The 15,950-nt window shown below is 48.7% G+C and overlaps 5 protein-coding genes across 5 annotated transcripts; 3 read left to right on the top strand and 2 right to left on the bottom strand.

Moving 5' to 3' along the window:
- The first annotated feature begins 611 nt into the window (after nucleotides 1–611).
- Nucleotides 612–2,960, top strand: FOIG_13453 (uncharacterized protein). Its single transcript, XM_031214604.1, has 3 exons — nucleotides 612–1,653; nucleotides 1,709–1,833; nucleotides 1,895–2,960. The coding sequence occupies exons 1-3, from the start codon at nucleotides 987–989 to the stop codon at nucleotides 2,486–2,488; spliced, it is 1,386 nt and encodes a 461-aa protein (XP_031055695.1). The 5' UTR covers nucleotides 612–986; the 3' UTR covers nucleotides 2,489–2,960.
- Nucleotides 2,627–5,124, bottom strand: FOIG_13452 (uncharacterized protein). Its single transcript, XM_031214603.1, has one exon. The coding sequence runs from the start codon at nucleotides 5,000–5,002 to the stop codon at nucleotides 2,729–2,731; it is 2,274 nt and encodes a 757-aa protein (XP_031055694.1). The 5' UTR covers nucleotides 5,003–5,124; the 3' UTR covers nucleotides 2,627–2,728.
- Nucleotides 5,125–9,684: 4,560 nt separating this feature from the next.
- FOIG_13451 (murein transglycosylase) lies at nucleotides 9,685–11,356 on the top strand. The gene has a single exon (XM_031214602.1). The coding sequence runs from the start codon at nucleotides 9,923–9,925 to the stop codon at nucleotides 11,087–11,089; it is 1,167 nt and encodes a 388-aa protein (XP_031055693.1). The 5' UTR covers nucleotides 9,685–9,922; the 3' UTR covers nucleotides 11,090–11,356.
- A 514-nt stretch (nucleotides 11,357–11,870) lies between these two features.
- FOIG_13450 (uncharacterized protein) lies at nucleotides 11,871–13,600 on the top strand. Its single transcript, XM_031214601.1, has one exon. The coding sequence runs from the start codon at nucleotides 11,943–11,945 to the stop codon at nucleotides 13,401–13,403; it is 1,461 nt and encodes a 486-aa protein (XP_031055692.1). The 5' UTR covers nucleotides 11,871–11,942; the 3' UTR covers nucleotides 13,404–13,600.
- Nucleotides 13,481–14,693, bottom strand: FOIG_13449 (uncharacterized protein). Its single transcript, XM_031214600.1, has 2 exons — nucleotides 14,216–14,693; nucleotides 13,481–14,163 (listed from the first exon to the last, which is right to left on the bottom strand). The coding sequence occupies exons 1-2, from the start codon at nucleotides 14,517–14,519 to the stop codon at nucleotides 13,766–13,768; spliced, it is 702 nt and encodes a 233-aa protein (XP_031055691.1). The 5' UTR covers nucleotides 14,520–14,693; the 3' UTR covers nucleotides 13,481–13,765.
- Between the last annotated feature and the right edge of the window lie 1,257 nt (nucleotides 14,694–15,950).

Below are 15,950 nucleotides of genomic sequence, written 5' to 3'. Positions count from 1 at the left end.
ACGGTAACCGATTATCTTCCGTTACCTGGGGCAGGTTGCCTACGCCAGTCATCTGGGGAAGAAGGCCAAACAGGTCTGGTTCCTGGTTCTCAGGAACAAGAGGAGATGAGTTCCATTCATGCCGGTATGCGTAAAGCTCATGACATTCAAGCTGGGAATGAAAAGCAGTTATAGTGGCGCTATCCCAAGTTGGTGTGAAGTCGATACTTCGGCCTTCGATAAATCATCATCTTACGCATTTGGCTGCGGAATGGGCCAGCCTGTAAATTGTGTCAATTGAGATACGATAGGGCTGGTGTACCTACATAAGGTACCTAGACGTTGAAGTGGACCCCGCCGCCAAATGAAACAGCCCCTTGGAAAACGACATCGAAGTTTGAGGAAGTACAGTACAGAGAAAGGCATATGTACTAATCAGTGATACTCTAACTATTCAATGCTGAGGTACTCTCACATCATTAGGTTGTTGAAAGCCGCGTGTTTGTCCTAACTAGCCTGGTAAGCATCATCACCATCGCGGGGGATTATCCGCTAAAACCCCCGCAACACGGCACACGGGACGTTTGTACCCACTGAAGCGTTTATTTAGCAGCTGGACACCTCAACCAACAGCCAAACTCTACCAACAGTTTCTTCGCTTATGGGCGTGCAAACGCAGCCTCGTTTGCCTGAAACTCTACAAGGGTTTGTTTATCTTCTTGTCTTTTTTCCCTCTGCAATTTAGTCTTGTTACACAGAGCGGTGATGAATCGGAGCTCGGCTTCAGTTTTCCCGACACATGGCTCCCAGCAACCTTACGGACCAACAACTGTTTGCTCTTGCCATGAGCCGACAGGCCCAGAGCCTGATTCATTTTTTCCCTCCTTCATCGCGCCCCTCACTTCTCTCTTCGCGTCAAAGGGGCGCGCCTATATCTTCGAGACATTTCCCCACCGTTGCCGCCGACTCCTCTCGACCTACAACACGAATTTCGCACCATACATGCCATGAATGCAAACCACGGCGAGGCACCAGCCTCTTACGATGACATTGGGGTCGGTGACGCAAATCCAGAGGTGCAAAAATGCGTCAATCGGATCTACAAGGCATCTGGGAAATATCCCTGGGACTGGCTGCCACGCGATTACGTTCCCAAGGTCGCCGCTTGGGGGACCAACTCCGCGCTGAACCTTGCCCTTGCCGTTGAAGCTGTTCACGCCCATGGATCAACGGTTACCATGGACGAATTGCGCGATTTCCTGGTACGAAAGGCCAAGGAGCGCCAGGAATTGAGCAAGAATGGCAAGCCAGTCAAACCTACCATGAACTCGGATTGCGTGAAGGCTAGAAAGTGGATTGAAGACAACATGGTCAACTCACAAAGCACATCGAAACATAACAAGCTCAAACGGTCGGGTCGTGATGCTGCCTTTAGGCAAGCGAGGCCGAAAACATGGCGCACGCTCACTATAGCTTACAAGAAGCAGCCCCAGGACAAGCTTGACGACGATGATGAAGACGAAACATTCCCAGAATTTCCCTACGATAGAGAAATGAGTGTTCTCAGCGATATCAGCAACGTAAGCAGTGCAATCGGTCCATCCGATCGTTGCCAGCCTTCCCTTCCTCCACCGCCCGATCGGACTTCGACTCATAAGCGGAACATGCCTCCTCGTATGTTTCTATATATTTCGTTCGTGACCTCAACCCATCACTGACGCCATCTTAGCACCCTCGCCACTCCCCGAGAAACGCTTGCGACAGGTCGAACAATTCGTATCGAGCAATATCGATGACTTCAAGGAAGCATCCAGGACATTCAACCCCGAGGAAGAAGCTTGTCTCAATCAAGGTGTCAGTACCGCAGCCCAACTATTCACATGAGCGCCGATGCTAATGTTGTCTCGCTTCACAGGAATCCGTTCAGCTCTACGGTTTCAATAAAGTCCTACGCGCAATATGCGAAAGGATTGAAGATGCTGAATTCCGGAGCAGCATATACGGGCAGGAGGTTCATAACACCCGACGCAACTTAGCTTCAATCAACATGGGAGAAGTCAGGCACGTTCTCCAAAAGGCCACGAGAGACCGAGACGAAAAACGAGAGGAACTCAGGCAGTTACAGGAAGAATTAAATAGCTTTACCACGATGATCGACAACCAGGGGGGGAAGTGTTCAGAGACGCTGCGTGCCATGTATGACGGCTTTATCCGGAACTGTGAAAACGCGAAAAAGAAGCTTGAAAATGTTGAAGACACTTTGAAAGCAATGGAAGAAGAAATCCAGAAGAACCGCCGGCAATACCAAGATGGACAAGATAAGATCGCGTCTTTAGAGAAGGACATTGCCAAAGAAGAAGAGGTCATCAAGTGGGAGACAAGGAAAAAGATAACACTCGAGACGCTCCGATGTTATGTGGAGATGAGGGAGAAACTTATGTCTGCTTCCGACGAAGTGTTGCGCGCAGAGCGCGATGCAGCCGTGAAAAAGCTCGAGAGTCTCTCGTAGCACGAATTTGGTTGCTACAGAACCTGGCGAGGTCCGGAGTATCGGTTCGAGCATTGTTACTGTTTGGTTGTAACAGCAACTGAGGAAGTCTGGAGTTTGTTCAAGCATTATTATTGGGTTCATGTTCTTCTTTCGAGAGCGATTACATTGTCAAAGGCTTTATGTGGCGAATGGTTGGTAATGACAAAGGGACTTGGTAGCTCATTTTGAGATGGCGAATAACTTGAATTATAGCTAGAATCAAGTGCAAACGTGGGTATCGACTTGATAATAACAAGGAAACATCAAACCCTTGCCTTCCTGAGGCCTTCTTGTCTCACCACCTGTCCTAGATGGTTGGTCGTGAGACCTGAGTTCTTCATGGAGGGACAATAACCTCGAATCCATCTTGGATAACCTCTCCTCCAAAATTCTCTCGATAACCCGCTCCTCAAACACCGCAACATCATCAAAAGAGTCAGATTCTTCCTCATCTAGGTCCCCGTCTTGTCGTCTGTGAGCGGCGAAGCGTAGCGGCGTTTGTGTTGGCTTGGCCTTCCGAACAAAGTCTCGCCGTCGTGTGTTGTACCTCTCTGACCTTGCACTCCAGAAGTCTTTGGCCATCTCACCGAGTTCAAGAGTTTTTGCTGCTGTAAGCCCAGTGTGACTCACATCGACCTTGGACTTCCACTTGCCGGGTTTGTAGCTCGTGAAGCTCATCTCTTTGACATAATGCCGTATTCTCATGTCAAGGAAATATCCTGAAGCTGGGAGGACCTTATCTACAAGGCCTATGTCTCTTGCTTGAGAAGCAGATATGGGTAGCATAGCACGCAAAATATACCTTGCGCGCTCTGGCCCACAGCGACCGACGTAGGATAGGGAGTGATACTCAGAGCCGTAGAGTCCGAGGGTTCGATAGGCGGGATTGAGGACGACTTCGGAGCCTGCAATGACCACATCGCAAGCCGCTGCCAAGGCCACGCCACCAGCAGCGCAGTTCCCTCTTAGAGCCGCGATGGTAGTGACGTTCTTGCGAGGAAATGCGTCGAGCAGCGTGTGCACCACGTCATCGATGCGATTGATGTTCCTCCAAGACTCTGCCGCAGGATCATCACTGGCTTCGATGACGTTGAGGGCAATACCGTTGCTGAAATATGAGTCACCGCCCATAAGCACGACAGCATCTAGAGACTCATGTGAAGCGACGAATTCAAGAGCTTCAATGAGTCGCGAACATTGAGAGGTGCTCATGGCACCGTTGTAGAACTCAAAGTAGACGAAGGCCACTTGGCGCTTGCCTGTACTTGCAGCAAACTCTACCCAAATATCTTGATGGGTTGAGTATGTTGCCTTAGACCAGCCGAAGAGAGGGCGTAGTGATACTGAACTGTTCAGGGAGCTTTGGTGGATGAGGCCGAGGTCGAGAAGGCCTGAGACAGCGGGGACTTTGGGCCAGAGCATTGGATCAACCTTGCGCTTCACTCGGCGGATATGAGTGATCCAGATGCCTTGTCCATCATAGGTGGCGACGCAGACAGCATCGTCTCTGCAACCAAGGATCTCTCCAGGTCCGCGCTTGCATTTCGCATCCCTCCCAGCCTCAATCGTACCTCCGTAAACGTAGAGGCCGACTCCTCCAAACAGCTTTGTGAGGCAGCCAGGCTGCGAATCAGCAGACCTAATCTTTCGCGATATCGTCCGAGCGGGTTCGTATTGGATATCAAAGTTGCGGTCCACTGCCTTGAGAAGGGGTCGGCGATGTGTTGGTCCGCCGAGGAAAGGCTTCCGCAGTGTCACTGATAAGCTTTTGTAACTGCGATTGGGGACAAGATCAACTGAGATACCACGAATATCCTGCTTCTGCAAAAGGGACAGTTGCGATAGAGCGGCTGCGACGCCTGAATCGGAGAAGCCGTTAGCTGCCGAGACGATGCGGTGCAGAGCAGTGGCGGTAGCAGTAATCGCTGCTTGGGTGACCTCTTTGCGGTAAAGTGTTGACTTGGTGACTCCGGGCGCATCGATGGCGATCTTGAATTGCTCAAATGCCCAGACTGGACCTGCGTCCATCTCATCAACAGCTTGTAAGACTGTAACACCCCAATGCGACCGGCCGTTCTGGCTCCAGGACTGGGATTTGAGAAGTTGGTCGGAGTCTACGACGTTGCCATCGTCGCCCGTGAGCACCCAGTCGAGGGCACTGGGACCTGCGTCACCTGGCGGTCCGGGATGGATGATGAGAGTGAGGTACTTTGAGAAGATCTCGCTTGGGACTCGTGTGGTCATGAACGGGCAGATGATGACGCTTGGTTGAAACAGGGTCGCTGCCTCGATCATGGCTTTGTCAGATAGCGCATACTCAATCGTGACATCGTGCTTTTGACTGAGAATAAGATACAGCTGCTGAGAAAGCGAGTTATGCGCCGTGCAGAGAAAGAGGATCCTCATTGCCGGCGTAGTAGGCAGGCGACGCTCACCCGCATCGCTCGCGCGACTGGTCTCGCTAGTACCTCGTGATAGCTTCAGTGAACCCATTGTGAGATGTTACGACCGGTGACTTTGGTAGTATGCTCAGACAGCGCAGGCCCTGGGGATGTCAGCTGGCAGGTGTGAAGGGTTTAAGTAACAATCTCCACGGGTCAGTGAATAACTAAAGGTTGCGACATAATGACTGATAGTGTAACGGCATCATCACACTAGGCAGCTCAGCTATGAACAACCGCGCATGTGTCACTCAATCATACCATTAACAAGCAGTGATTCATTGGCTCACCGAGATATGGCTACGATTTCGGTGGCTGACAATCTATCGAAACTCTCGCGACTAAACCAGGATCGGCAAACAACTTCCAGCACGGACGCAGCCATCACAATCGAATATCAAACATTCGCGATAGGACTTGTGTTTCATTGGATCGTAATCTCACTTTTGGCTTCATTATTTCGGGTGATGGGTGCCCCCTTGCAGTTGCTTTGGCTTTCCAAGGGAGATTACCTGGCGCTTGGCTTTTGGGGCCTTACCGGTAGTGTGAATGATCGACATGGCTGAGTGATTAGCGGAGCTGAGCTTTGCTTCTTGTTAATCACAGGTACCCGGTTTCTGGGTCGAGATGTATCGCAACAAATCACTGAATGAGGGCTTAAATCACTCATGCTGATCAGAGGTATGCTAATCTTGAAGGGAGCATCATCAAATGCATGCCCTGTAGTGAATGGAGAGGCCCAAGATTGAGGGACTGAGCGCGCCTTATCTTATCAGGCTTTCGCTCAGACGCGCCAAACACGAAATTATGATGTCAGAAAGACTCCATATCACAAAGCCTTACACCCTGTTTTAAGTGCCACAAGAAGCCATGCGACCCAAGCACAGCAATATGACTCAAGTCAGAGCTCAAGGGGTAAATTAGTCCAGCCGTCGGGTTCTGAGGCCTTCGTGCTGCAAGCAGCGATACGCGTCGCCAAAAGGATACGGAAATTGGTAATTCCGGCTATTTGTTGGTGGGGAGAGCGGAGCGGGGCGGAGCGAGCGCACCAAATTCAAAACAGCCCTTCGCGATGCAGGGTAAGTTGATCGACATTCTCGACTTTTGAAGTGCAGGCAGAGCTAAGTGTTCTCACGGCATGATAAGTGTTGATCTCATGACTGTTGTCACAAAAAGGGAGAATTGGGAGAAATGGCTTTGCTAGATTTGGACTTCGTTTACAAGTTTAGAATGGTTTTTCTGCAACGAATATTTGCCGACCCAAGGGATAATGCGTAAATTACAATGGCCGGGGCAAGTAATGTCAACGTAGGGAAAGTGAGCATTCGCCCTGAAGTGATAGAATCATAAGAGCAATATGACAGGCATATTGTAGCTCAAGTCAATTATCATACCATTGCTTCCACATTTCTTCAGCTCTTGCTGGTGTTTCTTAAATCGTATCTTCATTACTGCGCAGGATTGTGATTTGTTATCGATAACGACCATAATGATTTGTGGGGTCAGTTGTGGAGACCGAACCAGAGAGCGGAGGGTTTCCGCTTCTATTCCGTGGCCATGAGATTGGTCGAGACTACGGTCATCCCTCAAAATAGCGGCGTGAACACTGATGGCATTCATCACTTGGGCCTCGGCCTCTAAACAAATGGTACAAGTTGGCTTGCATTCGGCATGGAAACTGTAGCCATATTCTGAGGACATAATTGCAGATGATTCCGATTTCTCTGATGTGCTAGCTTGGCGTACCTGTCATCGTGTCTGCGCGCTGCTCAAAACACATAAATATTCACTGGATGAGAGCTCTAATGGCATGAAACATGATACCTCTTACTCAGTCGTGGCTAATTGGGCTCAGATTGAGCATTCGGAAGTGTTACAGCGCAGTTTATGTGATCTAAAATATCCTTGTACAAACTTCATATCCTGATGATCTTACGATCCCAGTTGAGACTCAAGAATAACTCAGTATCTTCTATGCACATAAAGAGCCGATCATAGTGTCACATCGTAGAGTCACAGTCTAAAGGCCCAGGGTGAGGCTATGAGATCGAAGCAGAAGTGATATCACAAGGTCTGAGCATGGAGTTGTACCTTTCCTTGTCTACGTACATAATAGATCCGCTATTACCGTCAGTGCGTAGTCTAGTAAGAACAAAAAACAGTCTAGAAGGATGATTAGAACATTAAGCTATGTTGGACAAGTTCCCATACCTACTGTGTCTAATCTTCACTTCCATGTGGTGATTAAAAGCTCCTAGCCATGGGACTCAACCACAAATACTACATCTAGCTCACAAATTAGACATTATACCACAGTGCCTGACCAATTGCTATAGAATGAATGCTCTCCTGACCATTCTATCTCATCATTACTTGCGGTTGTTGGTAGGATTTTCGGAGAAAAGGGGAGGATCACCTCTCTCGTCATCGTGTTGCATTGGCAATAGCGGCACAGATATTTGATAACCGCCATTGTAACAGTAAGATCCTCCATTACAGGATCTTCCACCAACGAGATATAGGGCATGCTTGTTGCAACTTCATGACAGACCTTGAGACAGCATCAATTTGCCCCCCCTTGGTTTACCTCCTTCCTAAGTTCTCAATTCACCGGTAAACGTTGAATGTCCGTCGGACTTGCTGACGGCATTTGCGACTCAACATAGCTAATAGCAGAAGTTCATCGCTCAGCTCAACAAGTCATGGATACAGCATGAGCCCCACGAAACGAAGCTGAGACCATCATGGAATCTTTCTACAGCGCGGAAAGGGCGTCAGGTAATAATAGAGCACATATAAAAGGGCGGGGATCTAGAGATTGTTCTGGCCTAGCGACTGGCGGAAAGTTTCTATGGATTCCCGAAGTGTTGGAATCCCTAGATCCTCCAGACCCTGGGACCCATAACGGGACGGCTTCCCCTGGCAAGCCTACCCTGACCACTCTTCACCGTCAATCGTGAACTTCAGGGAGCAAGATCATCGGTTTTCATGGGCATCGGTCGTCGGGGATAGAATACTGGCATTTTCTAGCTTACGTTTTGCCCCATTGAAAGGCGATACAGGATCGAGCCTGGTGATTCTCAGCTCTCGGCTGTCGGCGGTCGCAAACACGGACCTGTAAAGGTTTAGCGCCTCAACGCCTCGAGTTTGAGATTTGCTCAGCTCATCTTTATGTAATCGGACAACGCTTGAATGCCAAGGAACTTTGACATTGACAGAACATGGTATTGAGATGACATTAGAACTTTCCCAAGTGTCAGTTTAATGAACCGACCTCGCATGGTAATTAACTTTATAGGGACTATTTTCCACTAACGCATGCAGAAGTGCTGTTCAGTCAGCCTCCAGCGATAAGCTTATTTGTGGCCCCTGCCAAGATCACGAGCCCCTAAAGTTGACAGCGAGCTCTAAGCAAGACAACCTCAATTTCAACAATCAAGGATACACAAGTTCTTCCAGTGGGTTGCGTAGCATTTACCATGTGCTTAATGCATCCAACGTCGTTCGATGGAAGTTTACGGCTGTTTTACAGGCTGTTTGTTCACACCATTTGTCATTGGAAGATGCGTAATGTTGAAACCGTAGCTGTCTCGAATACAGCAGGGTCGCAGTGGAAGCGATACGAAAATTGTGATGATTCAACATTATGAATCAATACAGTGCACTACTTCCCGCGGGAGGATACTGTGGGGGCTCATATCGTCTAAATGGCCTACATAGTAAAGGATCAAGTTTCGCAATACAAAAGCCGTGCTAGTCTCCGTTGCGCTTGGATCTGATCGAGCTCCCAGTAAACCGGGACCTGACTAGTCTACGGTATGCCACCGCAAGAGTTACTGTTTCGGTATCGGCCCATACTAAAGTTTTGACATCAAACGTCCTGTATGTACTAACTATGGTTCATCCCGTGGTGAGGAGCCGCTCAAGCCACAAACTTCAACGCCAGTTTCACATTTCACGAAAACATGTTCGCCGAGCAAAACAAAACAGTCTCGGGCACCTTGGCATTCACAGTTGTTCTGAAGATCAGTTCATATGGTTCGATAACATGCAGTGAATCGTTATAGCAGCGCTTTGCATGCACAAGCTGGACCATCTCGACGAAATTTGTTGAAACATGTTGAATAATGTTTGAACCTCGCCTCGTACCACCGCAAATCATGAGTTTTGCAAATTCGATGACCTCGCTAAAGCGATTCTAGGTTCGTTTAAGGTTAACAATAACAGGCTGCTCAGCGGTCAGCTTAATTTGGTGAAGCTATGATCACCAGCCAGGGGGCTTTCCCCCACTACTACTCCAAAAAGACATTGTTCCCAGACCCCTACCGCCAAGAGGTCTTGAGCCCCCTGACTGAAATGAGCGTTTCATGGTCTCGCCTTACTTGATTCAGCGCCGCGAGAATCGCCGTGAGGACAGACTCGGGCTGAATCTACGACGGCTTTGATGGGGCTACAGAACTATAATCGAAGAGTGCAAAGGAAGAGATAGTTCGTTTAACTACGTTTTAGTTAATCAGCCATAGCGCAGAGTCAATCTACCCGTCTTTGAAGCATATTTTTTAGGTTGTTTGGTAGCGGTTTGTGAACGAACCTAAACGAGCTGTCAAAACCTTAGTTAAATTAAACAGCGTTCGTGATTGGTGCAATAACATTATGTCCACTGAAACAACCCCTAGAAAATGCGGCTGCCGCCCGCCGCACTCTGTAACAACGAGTCTGATCGAGATACCGAAGCGAAGACCACCAACATGACCGGGTTCTTTTGCCTATGGAGAAGAATGTTTTTCCCATCTTGGCGTTTTGAATTGAATGAGCTGGGGGTCAGGCGCTCCAAGGACCAAGGATATTCTTCCACCGGATGCAGAACTGGCTCTGGTGTAAGGCCGAGTGCCGCGCCGTGCAGAATATCCCTGTGCGACGCCAAAGATCCAAGGTCGAGAGAGTCGAGATCCAGAATCTATAAAGATATCTCATGTCCTCTGTCCTTCTCGACTTTTTTCCTTCTCATCACCATCAACAGATCTTCATCTTCTTTCATTCACTTCAGTCTTTCTTTCGAAGAGCTAGTCTCTCGTTCCTTTCGTTCCAATTCAACCGAGCCAGTCTCCAGCACTACCAATCAATTTTACTATCCCTCAAGCCAACTCTTTTCAAAATGAAGTTCTCCGCTCTCGCCCTCGCTGCCCTCTCGCAGGTCGCCTCTGCCCACTACTTCTTCGACGTCAGCGCTCTCAACGGTGTCGAGTCTAAGTCCTTCCAGTACATCCGTGACTTCACTCGTCCCACCAAGTACAACCCCATCAAGTTCTCCTCCAACCCTTCCGCCGACATCCGCGACAACTCTTTCGCTGATGGTGAGGACATCATCTGCAACCAGGGTGCCACCGGAACCGGTGGTAACACTGAGGTCCTCGAGGTCAAGGGCGGCGATGTCATGACCTTCAAGCTTGCTGTCGGTGCCAAGATGGGTCACCCCGGACCTACTCTGGCCTACATGTCCGCCGCTGGTAGCGACGTCAAGTCCTACAAGGGAGACGGCGACTGGTTCAAGATCATGGAGGAGGGTGTCTGCAACGCCAGTGGTGACTTCACCAAGGACGCCTGGTGCAACTACGACGCCCCCTCTTTCGACGTCAAGATCCCCCAGGGTACCCCTAACGGCGAGTACCTCCTCCGAGTTGAGCACATCGGTATCCACCGATCCCACGTCAACCAGCCCGAGCACTACGTCTCTTGCGCTCAGGTCAAGGTTACCGGTGGCTCTGACGGCACTGTCGACGCCGAGATGGTTAAGTTCCCCGGTGCCTACAAGGACACCGATGAGTACGCCAACTTCTCCATCTACGGCGGTGCTAAGGCATTCCCCATGCCCGGCCCTAAGGTCTGGGACGGTGCCGCTTCCGCTGGTGGCTCTACCGGTGGCAACACCGAGGCCCCTGCCGCTGGCAACACTGAGGCTCCCGCTTCTACCCCCGCTCCCGAGGCCGGTAACGGTCAGCAGAACGGTGGTGAGCAGGCCGCTCCCTCTGCCACTCCTGAGGCTGGCAACAACAACGGCCAGGACGGTGGCTTCCCCGGTGCCGCCAACCAGCAGTTCCAGGGACAGACTGGTTCCAACGGCTCTCCCTGCTCCGCTTAAGCGAGCAACCTTTTTTCTTGGAGATGCTGTAGTGTTTTATTTTACTGAAGGGAGGAAACTGAAGCAAAGATGGAAGAGTTGAAGAGGTGGCTGGTCAACCTTCATGTATAAAAGAGTCCTGTTGATCGTTTCAAAACACCTAGATGAAGAGGGGATAGTCTGGTACTGTGCTCATAGTTTTTAGCTTTGTCTGTTTAATACGAAGCAGTCTTAGGACAAATCACCATTCTACTCATTCATAAGTGATTTATTCCCATGCTAATCATTCGCCAGTAAATTCTTAGACTCTGACTATCTTGCTGATTACCATACCTCTTTGATTGCTGCCTCTTCTTACTCTTCAGTTGCTTGCTTATGTTCTCATGGGTCCATAACTGGGATACAAGCTCCACTGCCAGGGACATGCTTGCCTTTGTTTCGTTTCGTGACCTGAACCTTGACAGCACTGTGCCCACTCGGTAGTTGATGTCGGAACTCTCCGTGCAGACTGTTATGACAGGGCTGTCAAGTCAGAACGAAGCGTGTCAGAAAATGAAGAAATAATAAAGCATATCATTAAACATTAAAAGTGAAAATCTTTATGTTAAGCATTTGCGGTTTATGTCCCAAAAGTCTTCGTCGCATTTCCTCACTAGCCAAGCTTATCGCCATCTCGACGTGATTAAGTCTGCGCCGTGAAGGAGCAGCCAATCATCCTCCTGTGATACATGACGCTGAGCATGCAATACTGAGCAATGCTGACCCGATTGAACGATAGTATTTATGTAGGTGAAAGAAATACCGATCCAGACTCCATCAAGAAGTGCCCGAGCCGCATGACGTCAGGCATAAGCAGGGTGAGATACTCAAAAATATGTTGGTACCAAAACCTCAACAACGTGAATTGTCCTGCATCATCACATCTATCGCAATGGCTCAACCAAACAAATATGATCGCGAGGCGATCCTAACAGACACTTCCCTTCCGGAGGTATACAACAAGCTTGTCGAATTGGCCGAAGAGTTCTGTGTACTCGGTGAAATCAATACCGCCAAAGGCTTAGTATCACTGCTCCTCCAGGATACTACCTCGGATTGGCAACGCAATCAGCTCCACCATTTTGAGCCATACTTCGCGGCTGCCGACAACTGGCCTGATGAAATCCCGGAGAAGGAAAGAAGTGAAGCAGCATCTGATAAGACTGCAACCAAGCATGCCCTTGACACCGACGATGTCGAGGAACAAGATGACAAAGGGAACTTCCAGGAGCAGATAAAGAAAGCCCATGAATATGGCGCGGACGCTTCAATCTTGGCTGATGCTCTATCCACTGCCTTTAGGTTGGCCTTAAAGCAGACCTCCGACCTGGAAGAAGTCCAGAACGACTCGAGAGTTCAAGAAGTTCTCGAACTCCTCGCCCAGAACTTATACAAGGAAGGGATCATCTCGCGCCTGGCTGGACGACATGAACTCAGTGGACTGCTAGCTACATGTGTATTGGCTAGAAAAGTCCCCGTTGATAAAAAGAAGATTGAGAATCTTGGGCAAATGGTTATTGAAACGTTCAGGGAGCGCTTTATCAATGGTCGAAGACCGTTGGACATGGAGTCCAAACCAATGAAAGATGTGCTCCTGGAGCTTGAACGGAACACGAAGCCCAGATCCCTCGGCTTCTGGGAAGAGATGGAACAAGAGCCCCCGGAAACACTCTTCAATCTGCCACCGGCTACAGATGAGCAGATCACATCGCTCGAGGAGAGACTCAAAGTCACACTACCAGATGACTACAAGGAGTTTCTGAAGATCACCAATGGTTTTGGAGGTACATGGAACGGTTTTCATCTTGACCCCCCTCTCCATGGCGTCGACGACGTCCAATGGTCTGATTCGTTACTTGAAATCTCTTTCCTTGAGTTCCACGAGAATATCAGCGGTGCAAGTGAGCTGAAACTATCAGAGAGTGACGAGTGGCCAAGTTCCGGTCCCACCATTGAAATTGGTCGTGAAGATGTTCTCGGAATTCTTTTAATCACGCCCGACTATACAAAGGGAGTTTTGGAGGCATATGACACAGCATTCAAGGGCTCGGATACTTCGGAAGATAACAAGAGACAGAATATGAAAGTCATTGAAGCACGACATGGAAGCTATGAGGAGATGAAGAAGTTGGAATGGGCTACTATTGAGTTTCATGATTCGGAGGACATTCCATGCGGGACGTTTCGGCAGTTTCTTGAGAACAGATTGCGCAGAACAACGACTGTGGGGTTCCCGGACGAAAACTCAAAGGAGGCTGGAAGTCTGGCTTATAGCTGCTTGGCTGATAATTCTTAAGCGAACAAGGAAGATATCAACATCCATGCCAGGCAACAGGGTTACAGAGATTTGTCACGACACGTGTCAGTTACGGATGCTCATAAGTAACAAGGTATCAATTCAATTCGCGAATGGTGTATTTTATCCTATGCTGCAAACAAGTTTCCGTCCCATGATATATGCAATTTGGCTCCAAAAGATACCGCCGTCCTTGTCCCAATTTTATCCGTGCCAGCGACTCCCTGAATCCATTTTTATCCCTAAGCAAAATCCGTGCCACCCATGTTTTCATTCCTTCATGATCCGTTGCTTCCATAAACCGTAAATATCCAAATTTTGTAAGTAGGACTAGCTACTGCTTCTCAATTAGATGTAGCCAGCTACATAACAGCACATCCACCAGAGGGTGAAGGCGAACGGCTTCTTTTCCCTCGCTGAGAATGGCTCTTTGACTGCTTGGGCCTCGACGATCGCTGATCAGTCTTCCCCGTGCGTGTAGAGTATTGATCATAAGGCTTGCTAGCGGTAGAGCGTTGGCCATATGTCTTGGTTGTGTGACTATGTGTCGTTGAGCGCTTATCATATGCCTTGGTTGGACGTTGAAGCCTGAGCCACCAGCAGACTTCTTCCTCGATACCGGACAATATAGCGGTGAGTCTTTGTTGCCATGGGGCGAATGTGAAAGATTTGCCAAGGCTGGGCTTCGATGTCTTGGCTTTCGACAGGGGATACAATAACTGACCCCGGATTTCGTCTCGGTAGAGCGGCAAGTTCTTTGCTGTGATAAGGTTAGATTGATTTGCTGATTGCAGGGGTCGGGATTGACTCACGGGCTGGGTCAGTGTACTTGGTCTGGCCCTTTGCCGAATTGAACAGGGCTGTCAACGTGTTTGCACCTCTGACAGCGGTGTCGCACATTCTCTTCTTATCGTTCTTCAACTTGGTACGATCTTTGTGCTGTTTGGGCAGCTTGATGTCTTCAATTGCATCGACAACATCAGCAAGGTAATTGATGATGGATATCAACACCGCCCTCCCCAGCAAATCGCTATATCCACTGACACCATCTGAGCGTCGTGGAATCCGATGAGCATGCTGAGGAAAATGAATATGATCGCTTGTTCGGTCTTTCATTATGGCTATTAAAAAGAGGTAAGTAGAGATGAATAGATAGATTAATTAAGCATTATACTAGTAAGAATAAGGATAGAATGAGATGATCCAAATGAGAACCGTTTGGTGAACAGGCAGCCGCCCGCTTTTATAGCCAGATCGACGTTGTTTACGGAGGACCATCCCGGGGCCTTGTCAAGTCTCTCGATGTGGTGGTTTATACATGGAGAAGCCCAGAGCAAGGATGCCAATTAGAGAGAGGTCATTTCTCAACATTGTACGGTTACTAACGTAGTGGAGGTCTGTAACACGTTCAATGGGGCTCATGCACCAAAATAGTGGTCTGCAGCCTCATGTAGCCAACAACGATGAACTGTTACGCGGCCAACATGCCATGAAGAACGGGTCCATCGACCAAACCAGACTTTTGCATGCCTTAGCATGTGGATTTTGGGTAAGATGGCATGCGAGTTCGAGCTGATTTGGCCATGCATGCAACGTAAAGCGGCTGTATAGTTTGCCAGGGGGTTTTGCACGATTACGCTTGTCTGTGATCAAGGCGATCCCATTGCTTTTGGCCCAAGTCAAAAAAGCTTGACATCGGAATCCACTATACGCCTAATAGTGGAGATGCCACTGGAGGGCCTCGATTTTGGGTCTCCATGTGCCGGGTTTAGCTCAGTGTCGTGCTGCGCTGGCAAAGCGTTCCGGTCGAATCAGATCATGAATACTTGCACAAATTGCCACAATTTGCATGACAATCGTTGTGCAGAAAAATTCTCATCAAAATTTCGCTGTTACACAAGTCACTAGCCACATGTTTTATATGGATCAGGTGACCTATTCGTTGCTGTGAGTGAGTCAAGCTGCCAAGAATAGGACAGCAAGTCATCCCAAGTCGAAAAATTTAAGGGATCCGAGCTCTACCAGCACATGTCAATTCGAATTAGCTAGCTCTGACTCAGAATTTGCGTTTCAGAAAAAACAGTTGTGTTGTCAATTTGTGCGTTGTGTGACTGTTGCACTCGCTAAAGCACTGCGGGCGCACTTATACCTGTCCTTCGGCCCTGACGGCAAGGAAACAATTGTCTGTTCTGTTCAAAATGGATTTCTGTGCATTTCTGTGCATAGCATATGCATAGCACATCATCCATGTTATACATGAGTTGTGCAGATCCCATCATGTCATGCTCCCTTGCATGGAACGGCATAACTGATCGCCGACATCGTTTTTGCCTAAATACATAAACTTCAGCTTACACGCTTCAGTACAAAGATCAACATTGGCAATAGAATTTCGGAGAGATTGCCGATGTCATTTCGCGGGGAAATACCTAAAGCTACGCACTGTCCCGTTTTATTGCCAGATGGATCTGCCATTGACAGAGCTTAATCTCTCGATGGTTATTATAGAGTTTAGACTAGATTATGGCAGCTTAGAAGTGCTCATCA

The sequence above is a fragment of the Fusarium odoratissimum genome, assembly GCF_000260195.1.
Source record: "Fusarium odoratissimum NRRL 54006 unplaced genomic scaffold supercont1.33, whole genome shotgun sequence".
Lineage (NCBI taxonomy): Eukaryota > Fungi > Ascomycota > Sordariomycetes > Hypocreales > Nectriaceae > Fusarium > Fusarium odoratissimum.
This window is presented reverse-complemented; position numbering and strand designations above follow the sequence as displayed.

What these genes read in the sequence shown, in the direction of transcription:
- FOIG_13453 (XM_031214604.1), top strand. Translation starts at nt 987, where the DNA reads ATGAATGCAAACCACGGCGAGGCACCAGCCTCTTACGATGACATTGGG. An exon ending in TAAGCGGAACATGCCTCCTC is followed by an intron (nt 1,654 to 1,708) that starts GTATGTTTCTAT and finishes ACGCCATCTTAG; the next exon opens with CACCCTCGCCACTCCCCGAG. An exon ending in AAGCTTGTCTCAATCAAGGT is followed by an intron (nt 1,834 to 1,894) that starts GTCAGTACCGCA and finishes CTCGCTTCACAG; the next exon opens with GAATCCGTTCAGCTCTACGG.
- FOIG_13452 (XM_031214603.1), bottom strand. Translation starts at nt 5,002, where the DNA reads ATGGGTTCACTGAAGCTATCACGAGGTACTAGCGAGACCAGTCGCGCG.
- FOIG_13450 (XM_031214601.1), top strand. Translation starts at nt 11,943, where the DNA reads ATGTTGGTACCAAAACCTCAACAACGTGAATTGTCCTGCATCATCACA.
- FOIG_13449 (XM_031214600.1), bottom strand. Translation starts at nt 14,519, where the DNA reads ATGAAAGACCGAACAAGCGATCATATTCATTTTCCTCAGCATGCTCAT. An exon ending in CAAGTACACTGACCCAGCCC is followed by an intron (nt 14,164 to 14,215) that starts GTGAGTCAATCC and finishes ACCTTATCACAG; the next exon opens with CAAAGAACTTGCCGCTCTAC.
- FOIG_13451 (XM_031214602.1), top strand. Translation starts at nt 9,923, where the DNA reads ATGTCCTCTGTCCTTCTCGACTTTTTTCCTTCTCATCACCATCAACAG.